This window comes from Plodia interpunctella, chromosome Z (assembly GCF_027563975.2).
Source record: "Plodia interpunctella isolate USDA-ARS_2022_Savannah chromosome Z, ilPloInte3.2, whole genome shotgun sequence".
Lineage (NCBI taxonomy): Eukaryota > Metazoa > Arthropoda > Insecta > Lepidoptera > Pyralidae > Plodia > Plodia interpunctella.
In genome coordinates this window covers 12,420,507-12,436,331 of record NC_071324.2, presented here as the reverse complement: position 1 = coordinate 12,436,331, position 15,825 = coordinate 12,420,507, and the positions used below count along the sequence as shown (strand labels likewise).

The 15,825-nt window shown below is 39.6% G+C and overlaps 1 protein-coding gene across 1 annotated transcript; it reads right to left on the bottom strand.

The window, feature by feature from the left end:
* Positions 1 to 112: 112 nt before the first annotated feature.
* On the bottom strand, positions 113 to 15,728 carry LOC128683314 (protein Jumonji-like). The gene is made up of 17 exons (XM_053768805.2): positions 15,489 to 15,728; positions 14,366 to 14,532; positions 13,769 to 13,964; positions 13,017 to 13,204; positions 12,608 to 12,667; positions 11,915 to 12,024; positions 11,053 to 11,205; positions 9,706 to 10,773; positions 8,815 to 9,051; positions 8,116 to 8,311; positions 7,334 to 7,560; positions 6,524 to 6,727; positions 5,564 to 5,730; positions 5,120 to 5,258; positions 4,719 to 4,871; positions 3,650 to 3,910; positions 113 to 3,008 (listed from the first exon to the last, which is right to left on the bottom strand). The coding sequence occupies exons 1-17, from the start codon at positions 15,503 to 15,505 to the stop codon at positions 2,835 to 2,837; spliced, it is 3,717 nt and encodes a 1,238-aa protein (XP_053624780.1). The 5' UTR covers positions 15,506 to 15,728; the 3' UTR covers positions 113 to 2,834.
* Between the last annotated feature and the right edge of the window lie 97 nt (positions 15,729 to 15,825).

The window sequence follows — 15,825 nt, the reverse complement described above, 5'->3', positions numbered from 1 at the left end:
TTTGATTTGACAACCCATATAGTTTTTATTTTATGCATAGATGTATTAAATTAATACATCTATTTTTAATATGATAAGCTGGGCCGGTATATTTCGGAATGAAAATCTGGAATTAAATAAGCACACACATTTATTTATTCCTCAGACATCGTTACATTTTGATTACAAGAATGTAATACTCAATTTCATGTTTTCTTCGAAAGTTTAAATCACATTGACTTGTCTTATGAGATAAACACTTAAACCTAAATTTTTAGTCTTCTTTGAGACCATTCGGGTGAAGTACTTAAAATATATCGATATTCTAATACTTAATGTGTGTGATACATTGGCCCTACGCCACCAATTTTGAATACAATTATGTTCAAAACATGTTTGAAACTTTAACTTCTTGGTACGAAATTGTCGAAATACATACCAAATTATACAACTATACATTATTATAAATTAAACTATAAATTTATATATAAAAAGTAAAAAAAAAAATCAAAAATCTCTTCTAAACTAAACACAACCTCATCTTACAATTATCAATAAATCAAACAAGTGTAAGTAACTCTAAACAACAATGCGGTTTACATAGCAACGAGTAGTTCGTCAATTTTTTTTAAATAACACTCAAATTTATTTTTGAAGTACATACTGATGCTTTCTTTACCGACAAACTTTAATTATCTTATCATTATTTTATTTATGCTAAAAATTTGAATACCCTGTGAAGGATAACTTATCTAATAATTTCTCATAATCGTTACAATCATGCCAACAGTACAAATCATCGATTACGATTCAAACTGCGCCTGCTTTATCTATGGAGACAGCAACACTATTTGAATGAAGCAAATTTTGAAGTGAGCTGTTTTAATCAATTAATGAAGCGCCTTGACCGGACTGGCGAGCTTGCGCGGGTGTTGGGGCGGATGTGAAATTTCAAACTAATCGTCTTTCTGGTCACAATGACTTAGGCGAGGCGGGACCCGGGCGAGACAGTTAGCAAGCGTTCTGACAACTCCTATCAGCGCGTTAGGGCCATAGTTCCAAGCCTACTAAGCAAGCGACCCAAGGCGCGGGTGGCAGGAGGAGTAACAAACCAGGAGCGCACGTACATGGTTCACTGGTTTTACGATTGTTATTTTATATCTACAAATATATATAAAACTGTAAATGGGCTACTAATAGAAACCTAAACAATTTTTTTATAATGTTTGTTACTCTTTCACGCGAAATCTACTGGACGGATTGTTATAAAATTTGGTACACGGGTAGAATATAACCTGGAATAACACATAGGGTACTTTTTATCCCAAAATTCCCACGGGAGCGAAGCCCAGGGGCGCATCCAGTCTATGATATGTTAACTTCAATAGTTGACACCTGCATGCATACGTTAAATCGCTATACAGTGCGCGCACCTGTGACTTCATTATGGCCACTTCACGCCTAAGCTTGTCGCCCCCGCCATAGACTCAATTCACTGCCAGTTCAGTGTGGCCGAACACTAAAATATAGTGGAACATTTAGAAGTAAAGGAAACGCGTAAAGTGTAAGTCGGGTGGGTAGCGTGTGCTAAAATATGACTTGACACGGGCCAGTAGCTGGCATGACAGTGAAAGGTACTGACATTAATTTCCGCAACTATCTTTGCACATTTTCGTGTTCGACGGCAGTATAGTAAGCAGGCGACTTATACGTACTACTTACTATAATAAATCTTAAGACTTAAATTTGTTTGTTTATAAAGCCAAAAATTTACATTACAATCTATCGCGACCTCCAAATAGGTCGTCAATCAATAAATAACTAAACATAATTATTTATACATAGAGTTATGTTGTCATTTCACAAAACTATATACGAATCATTAGAAAGTCATGAGATAAAATTTTGTTTTAAATTTTATAGGCAGTCCAATACGTGAACACAATCTGTCAAGAAAGAAAATTTGACGTGTAACTTTATCATTATAACTACTTTTTTTTTTTGCTCGATTTTTTTATAAACACGATTCGCACTGCGCGGGTTTTATTTTAATCTCCGTAGAAATATGCCAAAAATACAAGTAACACACTAATACTAATAATATAAATGCAATGACTGTCTTTCTATTAAGTATTTGCGGTTAAACCGCAGGATCGATTAAGATATATAAGAAAAAAAAAATATGCTAACACATTCACAATTATATTACGTAGTGACACATATTATGTAATACTTGTAATTATTAGGGATAATATATATGTGGTTTCTGTCAAAAGTAGACACAGAAAAGATTATTTTGCAAATCAAATTTGTGTAAAAAGGCCACAATTGAATTCATGCTTTGAACAATTTTTCCTTTTGAAACAAAGTCATTCGAGAAATATGACCGCTTACGATGAACACGATGAATCACAGTATAAACATTTGAAATTCCAACAGAGACGAATGACGTTTCATTAGTCACATACCGTCCATAAAAAACAAGTCAAGTTTCACAAGTCCAGTTTTACAAGAAATTGACAATTTGTTGAACCACGTAAAACTTATATACATATATATAACATCGATTTTCACACACTACATATACGTTTATTAAATAAATGATTATCTTTGAGATCTTGCAACTCCTCCATTTTTAAGTCGGCCCTATCCGGCTTAATTCGATTTTATCAAATCGGTGGTAATAAACCTTACAACTAAAACAAAATTACATTTTAATTCATGTTAGGCCAGTAGACCATGTCTTACAAGGTCTGTGTACGCCAGCACCCGGGCTTCGCGACGTCGCATCCCCAAACGGGACGGGAACGTGCGGAGATGAAAGTGATTTTCAGTGAAAATCCGTAGTGAACTTTTCACTGAGGGCATATCCCGCTCTGCAGTTTGGCCATGACGTCCTCTAATTGGCGTTTGGTGAAGAATTCCACGAGCTGCAGCCCGGCCACGTCGGGCTTGTTCTTCTTCGGCGTCAGCAGGCGGAGCGCGTGCTTCAGACAAACCGATGACTTCCTATCGAGCACTCCGATCACCTACAGTAAATAAAGTGTATCAAATTCGCTATTGCACATAAAACAATGCATACATTCAATACATTCAAATAACTAAACATCGATCATTTGTCGACATTTTATTAATTTCATTATTTAACACCCGACGCAAAAAGAGGAGTGTTATAAGTTTAACGTGTCTGTCTGTGGTATCGTAGCTCCCAAACGGATGAACCGATTTTCGTTTAGTTTTTTTTTTGTGTCATAGATAATTTTATCCCGAGTGTTTTTAGCCATCACGAAAATCGGTTCAGCCCCTCGAAAGTTGTAGCGAAATGAATATTGAAAGTCGAGGCTTTTTTTAATTTAACAAATAAACTTATTGTGTGATTTACTGTTATTCGTTACAAACTATATTCGTAATGCATTTTGATACTGAAATCAAAATGCATTCCGAATTATACAGTATGTCAATAACCAGTCTGTGTCAGAGTCTGTGAAGAAAATAAATGTGAATGACGATATAGTTCGTTGAAAATCAGTTTTCTTCACTTGACAGACAGCACTCATGTAACATGCGACTTCCATTATCGGTTACCTGGCCCCTGCGGCCTCAATTCCACTCCAACCGAATTCACAGTTATTCACAAACGTCAACTATAGTGGTCGTGTATATTAATTACCTTGGATAGATAAAGCGTGGCGCGGCACACTTCACACTCGTCGTTCCATGCGGCAGCCGGCTTCTTCCTGGGCGTGGACGCGGTCGTGGCCACCCCGAGTAACATCAAGTCGCGGCGGTTCTGCAACTCGTCGTCAACAATTGTTGTCAGTGTGGTGTGCACCAGCTGCAGCAGGCTGGGGGGCGCGCGGGGGTCGCCCGCCACTGAGATCAGAAGCTGCTCCAGGGAGAACATGGTCGGTTCGCAGCTGTCTCTCAACTCCTGGAAAAAACGCACTGGTGTTGACAAGGTCTTATGCAGTGTTTACTGGGTAATTAAAAATATTATAAAAGATATAATATATAGCAAAATTATGCAAAAATTATAGAGTACGCAAAATTACCAAAATTACGCAAGAGTTATATATATATATATATATATATATATATATATATATATATAATAACTTAATATAATAACTCTTGCGTAATGTTATATTTAATATATATATAAAACTCTTGCGTTACTGAGTTGACAGACAACGTACAGCCGAAACTACTGGGCGTAGGAAGCTAAAATTTAGCATAAAGATTCCCTAGGGAGTGTAGGGGAGCACTAAGAGAGGATTTTTGGAAATTCTACCCCAAAACGGGTGAAATTTTTTTATATGAAAATTCGACACTGTTGCAGTTAGTCTTGAAACGATTTACTTTGAAATTCACACGGGCGAAGCCGCGGGCAAAAGCTACTATATTATATAGCGTAAGTATTATTTTATGTTCTCCAAATGAAAAAGATAAATTGAAGATATCCGGAATAAGATATGGCTTACACCTTACAATACAACATTATTAAGTAAATAAGATACTACAGACGAGAGCTGTATGGACTAATATTCCTTTGCCATTTCACATGGATAAACGAAACAAAATAATCACCCGAACATCATCGTCATTTAAGAAAGTCGTTCTTTTCGGTGGAGTTCCTTCCATCTCTTTCTATCCTTTTCGAACAGATAAGGCATATTTTTTATTTGTGTCAATTATGCAACATACAATCCACACGAGATATAACACACAGTGGGACTCACGTGGAAGACATTGTCGACGCTTTTCAGCCAGGAGTTGGTCGCGAAGTAGACGCTCTCGGACTGAGTGTAGCCAGTCGATATGGAGCTGGAGTATGCTTTGGGGAACACTATGATGTACTCTCCTGGCTTCTGCTCCACTCGGGTCAGCGACACCTGACACAATTGCAATACGAGTTTTTTTTTTTTTTACAAAAATGTTTTTGTCACAATTTTTAATTGTCTTCAGAGAGATCATGTTGCATTTAATACGCGACAAAACCATGTACCAGCAATAAATCTGAAGTACTCGCAGTAAACCGTTGAAGAGTTCCCTCGTCGGAAGCTGATCCTGGATGCTACATGAGGTCAACATCCGCTCAAAAACATGTGTCTGTTGCGTTTATAATTTAAAGAATACTCACATTGCTGGACAGCAGGAAATTGGGCGGGATCATAGTGATGTCGGACGGCAGCCATATGGACTTGTTCTGACAGGAAGTGGGGCACAAGCGCTCCACAGCCGTGCGGAATGCAGCACTTTGGTCGTCTGGGATCCCGTACCTGAACAAATTAGGAATATTCACTTGTGGATATAATTTTTTTCCATCTCAATCACAATGGCGTCTATTTAATTATATACAATCGACTAATACGTAGCGTGTGCTCCCGACCTAGAATAGGACCACTGCATATCCTCCCGTGGAAGTCGTACGAGGCGACTAGAGACTACTAAGACTAAGCCTTGGTTAACGGCCACGGTTGTAAAATGAGAGCAGAATCTTCAAAAATTACTTTCCGCTGATCCCGGGCAACGTGGCGTCGCAGCGCCGAATGCCAGGAGCACGGAAGGACATAGAAACCCTCACCATATCTTGGCAGGTCCGCTATGCATGTACTCCATCCAGGGCAAGCCGTGGGGGTCGCGGTGCCAGCAGCTGGTCGAGAAGATCATGCCCAAGTGGAGCGTGGGCACCGTTACCCCCAGCAGTGGGCCCAGCATCGTCAACACATTGCCTGGGTTCTGGGATATCACCTGCGAACAATGTGTTAGTTGACAACAACAAATGTACCATTTTAATGTTGCATTGTTAAAATTAAATTACTAGTTGTTCGCCGCGAACGTAGACCTCGCGAACACAATCAATTTTTACAAAATTGTGAATATTTCAAAAACAATAGAACCGATTATGATGCGACGACGCGAACTTAAAAATTATATTGGCATATCCTACATACCTTTTCAATTTCATCAAAACCGGACGAAAGGTTCAAAAGTTATCGCGGTACAAACAAACAAACAAACAAACAAACAAACAAACAAACAAACAAACATACATACATACAATTTCAGCCGCTGGGAGTAGAAATTTGATAAACAAAGTAGTCTATTGAATTCAGGTCTTTCAACTATATGGATACCAATTTACATCAAAATCAGTTCAGCGGTGAAAGTGTGACTTTTGCATTTATAATATTACTATAAATAAGCGGTGGTGGTGTATTGGTTAAGACGCCCACCTGTGGATCGAAAGGCCTTAGGTTCGTATCCTACTCGTGCCATATCAGTTTGTATAATTTTCATCGACCACCACTTGCTTCCGGTGAAGGAAAACAATCGTGAGGAAACCTGCACACTGGTTGTTTAGTTCACTAGTGTGTATGCGACTACCTGCCACTAGATGGAGGTAAGTAGTCGTAAAAGTCATGTCAGATGCCTTTAGGTGTCTTGAATAAAATCTGACACCAGTGTTAGCAATAACACGCTCGATATGATGACGGTGACGAATATTATATTATGAAAATATAGAGATAGTTTTTGGACTCACCTTTGGATTCCACGGGTGCCTTCCATAGGGATCCTGCTTGTTCTTGGGGAACCCGTACCCCTCTTCGCCTGTGTCTATTGAGGCGGTATTCACGCAAATGTGTTCAGCCGCAAGCAGCACTATACGCCAGTATTCGTCTTCGACTTCCCGAGGAGTGGGGTCCGGCGTGTCCGGGAAGTATTGGTCTTTAACTGCTTGTGCGACCTGAACAACAGTTTCCTATTGAGGTCCCCTCAATGATGGTTCTTCATGAGCTACGCGATGGCTGATCCATGCGTCAATTCGTGAATGGAAATGGGTACTGAAGGGGCACTGCTGGTCGATTCTTATAAAGTTTGGTTAATCGTGTTTTATACAGATTTTTTATATGATGTTGTCAAAGATGATATGCTGTGCCAATGGTCTGACAATTTCGGTGACCAACGACGACCTCTGTGGCGCAGTGGTAAAGTGCTTGCCCTTGCACCAAGAGGTTTCGGCTTCGATCCCCGGTCGGATCATGATGGAAAATGAACTTTTGCTGATTGGTCTGGTTCTTGGATGTTTATCTATATATGTATTTGTTATAAAATATAGTATCGTTGAGTTAGTATCCCATAACACAAGTCTCTAACTTACTTTGGGGCTAGCTCAATCTGTGCGATTCGTCCTAATATATTTATATATGTATTTGAATATAATCTATGAAATATAATTTTTTAACTAGTCCTTGGGCTCCGCTCAACTCTCGACGCCTGGGGAAGGAACTAGAAATACGCTCAGTTGAGAGAGAGATATATTGAATGCATGAACCCTCGACACTACACTCACTCTGGCAAAGTTGGCCAGCGTCATCCTTGGCCCGGTGACGATGCAGTCCTCCGCCTCGGTGAGGGCGTACGCGACGTGGTTGTCCTCCTCGGTGTCGGAGGTCGATGACCCGCTCTCCCCCAGCAACTGCTGCTCCCTGACCAATGGGTTCGCCATCCGCTGTAGAATTTTTTCATTTTTCTTGTGCCAACGCTTGCTTACTACAGCCCTGATATCTTCGCGCTCCTCTGTTCAAATCACATACATACGTTACGAGCATGATTTCGAGTTTTGACGTCAACGTATAACACCGGAGAAATTGTATGAAATTTCGACGTACGTCACTGTCAAAACCTATAGAAAAACAACGGAACTACTGCACAACTGAACATGAGACTCTATCTAGCAGCACACTAGCGCCACCATCACATGTTTTTAATATAAAAAAAATATTTATAATCAGAGCTTCTAAGAGCAAAGAAGAAGCATTTTCTTTAATTACATATTATTATAGTATTGAATATTATATTATAGTAGTGACTAAGCCAAAATATATTTCTTTTCTGATTTTCGAAGTTTACAAACATATAACCTATATGTTTCACTGATATTACTTTAAAAGAAAATTTTCCAAAAAACAAATGTACATACATCTTGTGTTAAAAGAATAAAACTTGTGTTAAAAGATAATTAAATGAGGAGTTTTAATTGAGCATTATTCCCGACAAGCCGTACAAAATAATTGGTATCTATCAACCTGTATAATGACAGCTTATATATAATAAACAAAACAGTATACTGACGACTGGACAGGGTGTCATACGGCAGCAGATACTTGACATATATATCGTCGAGTTTCTTGACGAGCTTGGGCCCCTTGGCGAAGCGCATCTGCTCAGCCACTCGGCACCACAGCTTCTTCTCGATGACCGTGTTGAGGCCGCCCAGACGTTGCACAGTGCGGTACAGCTTCGGCAAGTCCACCTCCAGAGAGTCCAACTGGACGTTAACAGATATTTTTTTTTTACAAAAATTTAACTTTTTTGACACAAGCTTTTATGTCAATGGGTTTAGAGATTTGTGTATTGTTTCATTGAATGTGTGATAATATATTATGTTCGAACAGTGAACTATTGGGGAATACAGTTCAAGCTCCCATCGAGGAGCCAATCATGGCCCACCATTAGGCCTTGCTTATCACCCTAATGTATAAAATTTCACGACTATGCTATTAAGGAGTTTCCTCGTTGGGAGCCGATCCTCTTCGCACCATCTGGACATATTATAAAAAGAAGCCCCGTAAACTGTGCCCGATGAACTCAAAAACTACAGGAGGTTTTTTTGTACGGATTTTACGATATAGATATTGTGATTCCTGAGAAAGGTTATTCACCCGACCGACGCCGAGACGAACGTAACTTTCAAACTTATTTCTACCAATGAGTAAACAGATAAAGAATCCCAACATTCTGTGTGTCACATTTACTTAAAAGTACACTCACAATCGGCGCTCGTATGAAAGGGACGCCCTGTGTAGCTAGGTAGGCCTTAATGGCGCACATCTCCTTGCAGGCCGGGCCCCAGCGGGTGTACAGCCGCGCGATGTACTGGTTCGACACGTTGAAGCGGATCTTGTCGTTGACTGTACACTTCGGTTTGAACGACGCCGGCGCCACCACCTTGCAGAGACCGAACTTGCTTGCGGTCGGCATTATTTTCTCGAAGTATGCGACCGGGTCCTAAATAGGAGTATACTATATATCATCATCATTATGGGGCGCCATCTTCGAATTGAAGTTTGGAGGTCAGCATACGGAAACCCTCGCGGCTTTGGGCCGCTATTTTCACTTATACTATATATACAGATATCTTAAAAAAGAACTCGATTCAACGTGGGATTTGCGAAACACCTATATTCTGTTAACTTGAATAAACTTTGCAATAACAACACTATTATCGTACATTTTTTATCCTTTGGTAATGATTCCAACTAATATTATAAATGCGAAAGTAAGTTTGTTATCTCTTCACGCATTATCTACTGGACCGCTTGTTATGCAATTTGGTACACGGGTAGAAAATACCCTGGAATAACACATAGGGTACTTTTTATCCGGAAATTCCCACGGGAGCGAAGCCCGGAGAGAAGTTAGTTTTCTATAATCTAAGTGAAAGGTTCCCAAAATTTCTACATCTAATTACACAGCACTGGTGCATTATTATTCAGAGGCTGTTGTAATGTAATTTGTGTAATTTTTTATATTTATTTTTTATATATTAATACTAACTGTAATTTGTGTAATTTTTTTCACTGCCTGTGCTGTGTTCTGGCGGTATACTATCGCGGTAATATAAAAATATTCTTTATTATAAACAATATACAAAAGTCTTACACTAAATTCCTCTTCCGTGGGATAGTAGACGGGGGCGTTGCGCACGACCGCATTAGATTTAGATTTGTCTGCGTTCGGGCCGCTCTCGTCTGCGCCTGCGCCGTCCGCGAGGCCCGAGGAGGCCGCGGCGGTCGCCAGCGACCTCGTCGGACTCAATACAGCCCCATTCTTAGCTGCATGCTTTCTTCCATTTGTCGCACGGATTTGTCGCCTTTTTGTCACACCCCTGCGAACAGGTTTCGGAGCCATCTTTAACTTATTCGGCCGCCCGCGTCTTTTACGTGTTACGGTAGGCGCTTCGTTCGAAGACTCATCAGATTTATTATGTTTAACACTACTTTGTGGCGATGATTTTGAATTCCCCAAAGTCTTCGATGTCCCAGCGCTATGGTTGTCCACGTCTTTGTTTTTAACGGTTTTCGAGGTGCCGGCGACAGCTGCGTTTTTATCCGGCGATTTGGCCATGTTCAGTCGCTTCAGTAATTTAGAATCGAGCGTCTCAATCAATTTTTCGAAGAGGTTTTCATGTTCCACCAGGTTGTATTCATTGAGCGATGTCGCCGCGTTCTTGGGCATCAGGCGGGCTTGCATCATCGGCTTTTTTTTATTGATGTCGGGGGTGAGTTTTATTTGGATGACGTGCTTGCTCGAGTTCGGGAGGATGTCCAGGTAGACATAGTTGGAGTCCGTCGCGATGGGCTCCTCGTTGGCGGGTCGTCGTCGGGAGCGGAAGCCTCTTAATGAGGGGTCATTGCCCTCGCGTTCGATGTCGAATTCGTACACGTCCGGGGCGCGTCCGTCGGCGGTGGCCTGGACGACCTGGGACAGTTTCTCGACCTTGGAGGCGCGGGAGCAGAAGCTGCACGTCTTGCAGCGGGCGCGGCGCTCCTCGCTGGAGGCCCTCACCACGTCGCGCACCGTCACGTAGCGCTCCGACGGACAGGTGGACGCCGGCCGCTCCTGCGGCGTCTGCGCCCGGTCCAACAGCGACCTATCGCTGCCGGTCACTGATCCTTCCACCTGTGTGGATGTCCCTGGCATGTTCACCTCTGAAGACTGCCGATGAACCTAGTGAAACAACAATGTTTGCAATAAAAATTAAAACAGTGAAAGTCGATTCGTGCGTTTTAAATTTTTTTTATCTAAGAGAAATGCCGCGGGCAATTCCGCGAGCAAAAAATAGTTTATAATATAGGAATGAGTAGGAATCACGTGATATGCTGGTATATCACGACACAGTGACTCAAATTTTGTCAAATTTAAATACTGACATCGATTAAGATTTAAATTGAATGGATTTTATGGTCTGACAAATAAAAATTTAACAATTATTATTATAATACTTACGTAATCTTCTACGGGAACATTGGAATTGTCCAATTTGGCGAGTTTTGCCGATTGTCCTTGTGTCTTGCCAGGAAGGCCGTCCGCCTTATCATTAGGGGTCACTTTGCTCTTGCAAGCGTTTGTCTTGCGTTTGTCTCGGGGCGGGAGCGGCACCTAACACATCGGAATAATATGATACAAATTGCTGTATTTTTTTGATGTATACAGAGTATACAGCGACATGCCGCTGGCTGGCGCTGGCTACTTACTTTTGTACAATACTATGTACTTTATCGGACTAGATGTTAATGGCGGCTGTATATTATCGCGGAACAGTTCTCCGAACATTGGCCGATTCGGCGAACATTGCTAAGTTTTCATTGCGGTAAATAAAAGCTCTCATAAATACTAAGCAATATTCGTAAATTCGCATCGGAATCAGTCCGAGTTCGGCGATAGAGTGCAGTCGGTATGAAATGCCGAGTAAAAGATGGTTGACTGGAAGAGTTTACTGGATAAGTCTGCCTTTTTATACTTTTAACATGTGTTCTTTGTATATTTATACTATTATTATAAAGAGGTAGGCGTTTGTATGTTTGAGGCGGGTAATCTCCTAAACTACCGAACCGATTTCAAATATTATTTCACCAATAGAGAGGTACATTATTCAAGATTGCTATAGGCTACATTTTATCTCAAAATTTCCACGGGAGCGAAGCCCCGGGCAACATCTAGTTAAAGATATAACAAACAATATATATAAAAGAAAGTGTGAGGTGCGTTCTCTCAACTGAGGTACTCCTGGAAGCGCAGCTTTTAAAAAAAAGCTGCTAAAAGGTGCGCTGTCAAAACGGGCGCTTCGAGGAATAGCTCGTCCACCTACCTTGAATTGGTTTGAGGACTCCACAGCCGCTGAGATCCAGCGCTCGATGTTGTCCGCGCTGTAGAAACTGGCACAGTCTGGGCTGCTTGCGGAGCCTTGCCCTTGTTTCGCTAAATACAAATAAATACAAACAATGAGATGACAACGTCGTATTGTCCCACTTCCACGCGGAAGTAAAGGTGAATTTCACGACCATTTGAACGCGGCGTGTAGTGTTTTTTTTTATTAAACATTTATAAAATTAACATTCATATATTTATATATATATATATATATATATATATATATATATATATATATATATATATATATATATATATATTACAAATACATTTATTTATACATTTTAACATTTATACATTTATTTATATTTTACTTATTTATAAAATAGGATAATTAAATTGATTACTGTGTGTGGTATAATTTAATAAACACTAATGACAGACAGCGGCGGAGTTCGAACAGACGCTCGTGAAATTCACCCAAAGGAGGACCTTTATTAGTCGTACACTGCTAGTCGTAAAATAGTTTTTTAAAATCTCGTTTAGTTTTGTTATTCTCGCTTGGGCCAAACATTCTTCTCGTTCACATAATCATCAGACATTCAGTCAGAACCTGAGCTCAACACATTCACTTTTGTTTTTACGTAGGGTACATATTATGTATCTAGTCGGTATCAAAGCGAACTCTCACCTGGGTTCTTGTTATTCCTGGAGAGTGCTGCCCTGGGACTGTGGTTAACAGTTTGTGGAGCTGAAACAACAAGAGGTACCGCTCAAGACCACATTCTCCACAATCGTTATGAAGGCAAGGGCGTTATAGTTATCGATATAGTTATAGTTATTGTGTATATAGTATGTAGTATACTGTGTATAGTATGTAGTATACTATACTATGCTATGCTATGTTATGCTATGCTACGCTACGCTACGACGTTGCGTCACTACGGCGCAATGTGATTGGTTCGCTGCGTCTCACTTCGAATCGATTCGATGGTTAGAAGTGAAACCGCAAACCCGCACTTCGCCCACTGATCTATGTGTAAAGTTTTCTCTCGTCCAGTTTTCGTTCTTCACTACAATTCAATAATTATTATGTTTACCTGTCTTATGCTTCTTGTTGGATTTCACCAGGTACTTGAGGGGCGTGTCGTCCTCCGTATCGGTGTCCTCTGTACAACACCTCCTCTTCCGTTTGGTGGTCTTCCTTTGAGGTCTAATGACACGAGCAATTCTTTTCTTCTTAATCATCTTGGAAGTTTTCTTAATTGGCACCCTTTTCTTTAGTGTCCTTTAATTGAATTAAGGTATTTATTGCAATTGTGCAATTCTCATTGATCATAAAGAAGAAACATCGTTACATATTATAAAACAATATCCTCTGCCACATCAGTCTGTCTGTTCGCGATAAACTCCAAAACTACTGCACGGATTTTCATGTGGTTTTCACCAATAGATAGTGTGGTTCCTGAGGAAGGTTTAGGTGAATAATTTTGTATGTTTCTATCCGACCGAAGCCGGGACGGGCCGCTAGTAAGGTAAAATTACATTAAATCATCCATATTCCTAAAGAAATCAATTCAAATGAAAAAGGAGAGTAATAAGGAGCAGAAGTCTTTGTTGGAGGACACAATTGAAATTCAAGAATCCACCTGAACAGACATAGGGACAAATATAGTTCGATTGCAAGTTAAATAAAAGCTTGTTAGATCGAAGATTAATTTTGGCATGCTTCGACGGGTGCGCTCAAAACAAGTGCGCTTCGAGGAATACCTCAATGTTATGAGTTATGTATGTCCTATATATAGGACATACATAACTCATCGGTATTTTATAGATATAAGTAAAGACTTACTTGGTTTTTTTCTGGCCCTTTGGCAACAAGCGGTATATAAGTGGCATGGCCATTTTGAAGGAGGAGATAGATTCTGACAAAAATGACCAGGTACTGAGGGGTCGCTCCGGTTGCACCGGTGGGGGCTCTTGTTGCATTCCTGGGAGCCTCTCCAGGCGGACTATTGGCATCTTACGAGTCTCATGGGTGTGGATGTCTAGAAGATCGAATCAAATCATTTATTCAGAAATTAGACCTTCACAGGCACTTGTCACCTCAATTATCAAAAATCGAAATCAATTTTTTATAGATTTTCCCATGTTAAATACAATAACAGTTATAATTTAAAATAAGTTTTTATTGCCTAGATCAAATTAAAACTTGTGATTGAAAAATCGGTATGTAGCACTCATTCATACACATGAATGGATGCTATAAGGTTTTTTTTTTGTAGGAAATAAAAACTTATTTAAATTATAATATAATTATTGTATTTAGTATTTAGCATGTGTTACAGAAAAAAATAAACATAGTTTCAAAATATGATTATAAGCGTTCTCTCCAATTTTATAACATAACTTCATAGGCCAGACTTAACACAGGAGCCAGTTGACTTACTATTAAATGAAATCCTGTCCAGCAGCTCTGTCGCTGACATGTTCTGTATGATGGCAGGTGGAGGGGCTGGCTTGTCGGTAGCCTCGCTACGACGCTCAATATTATTATTGTTGATATTTGGAGGGATGAATGCGCCTTGTGCGAACTTGCGCTGCGCTTGCACCTTTCTGGGAAACACAATTTAAAAGTAAATCAATATATATATAAAACTCTTCCGTTATTGAGTGAGTGACTGACTGACAAACAGACAATGTACAGCCAAAACTACTGTACTGTACACAAGGACACGCTGAGAATAGAAACCATATGTGAACTGATATGTTATTATTTTGTAAATATTTCAGCAATAAAGGCTATTGAAATTGAATGGACATCAATTAATTGTATATTTCGTTGGAAGGACTGGTAAAAAATATGTACCTATTCAGTTTTTGTTCTACTTCTTTTTGAAAGCAAACAAACATGGATAAAACGAAATAAAAAAAATATATTTTTATCAATTAAAAAATATATTTAACAGATAAAAATGATGGTTATTCTAACCACTTGCCTTTTTTTGAACATAGTTTTTCACTTTTACACAATAAAAATTCAGAAAAAGGAAAATTTAATGCAGTCATCGATGTACTAGTCTCGTCTGGCGTCATGACGCCGATCAATCACAACGCGCAAGTATCTACGCTGGGTTATATAGGTTACTAGAACGATACCGTAACAACAGATACATATTTAAATAGGTGCAATATATGTATGTCATATACATATGCTTCTTGAATCAAAAACATTGCATATTGTATGTAGGCAGGCAAATGAATTTTGTGGTAAAAACCACAGAAGTCAATGGTAAACTATCTATGTCGGAACTGTAGCCCAGGGTTTGGTGATGTTATGTAGCGGTGTATTGTTTAATCCTTTTGTTGAAGGACTCTAGCTGATAGTATTGTATACCTAGTGTAATGTATTTCTATAGATCTCTGCATGCTTCGTACCGTGGGTCTTGCTTATGGCCATTGGTTATGTATGCTTTTGTCTCCGACCACTTTATAATTGATTTATAAAAAATTCAGTTGAGAATTAAGTACATAATTAATACATTCCTAGGCTCAGAAATTAGTTTACTCACCTTAGTTTTGTAGACATGTTGTTTGGTCCCTAATTCGGGTTGTTTGTTTGACTGAAAATCAAATGGGTTTCGTTTCGTTCGTTCGCATTGCAAAGCAAAGCAAAGCAAAACTACACCCACAGCCACAGGATCTGTGCATGTGTGTGTAAGTAAATAAATAGTTCAATACCACCAATCAATACTCTGTCAATACCACCAAAGACATAGATAGAGCACCTTTAATCATAGATTTGCACCGCGCGCGCGCGGCCTCCCTGTATAAGTACCTTTAAATTAATTACCTATACATGCCTAAAATAATTTTAGGCATGATAGGGCATAATACGCAAAGTTCAGC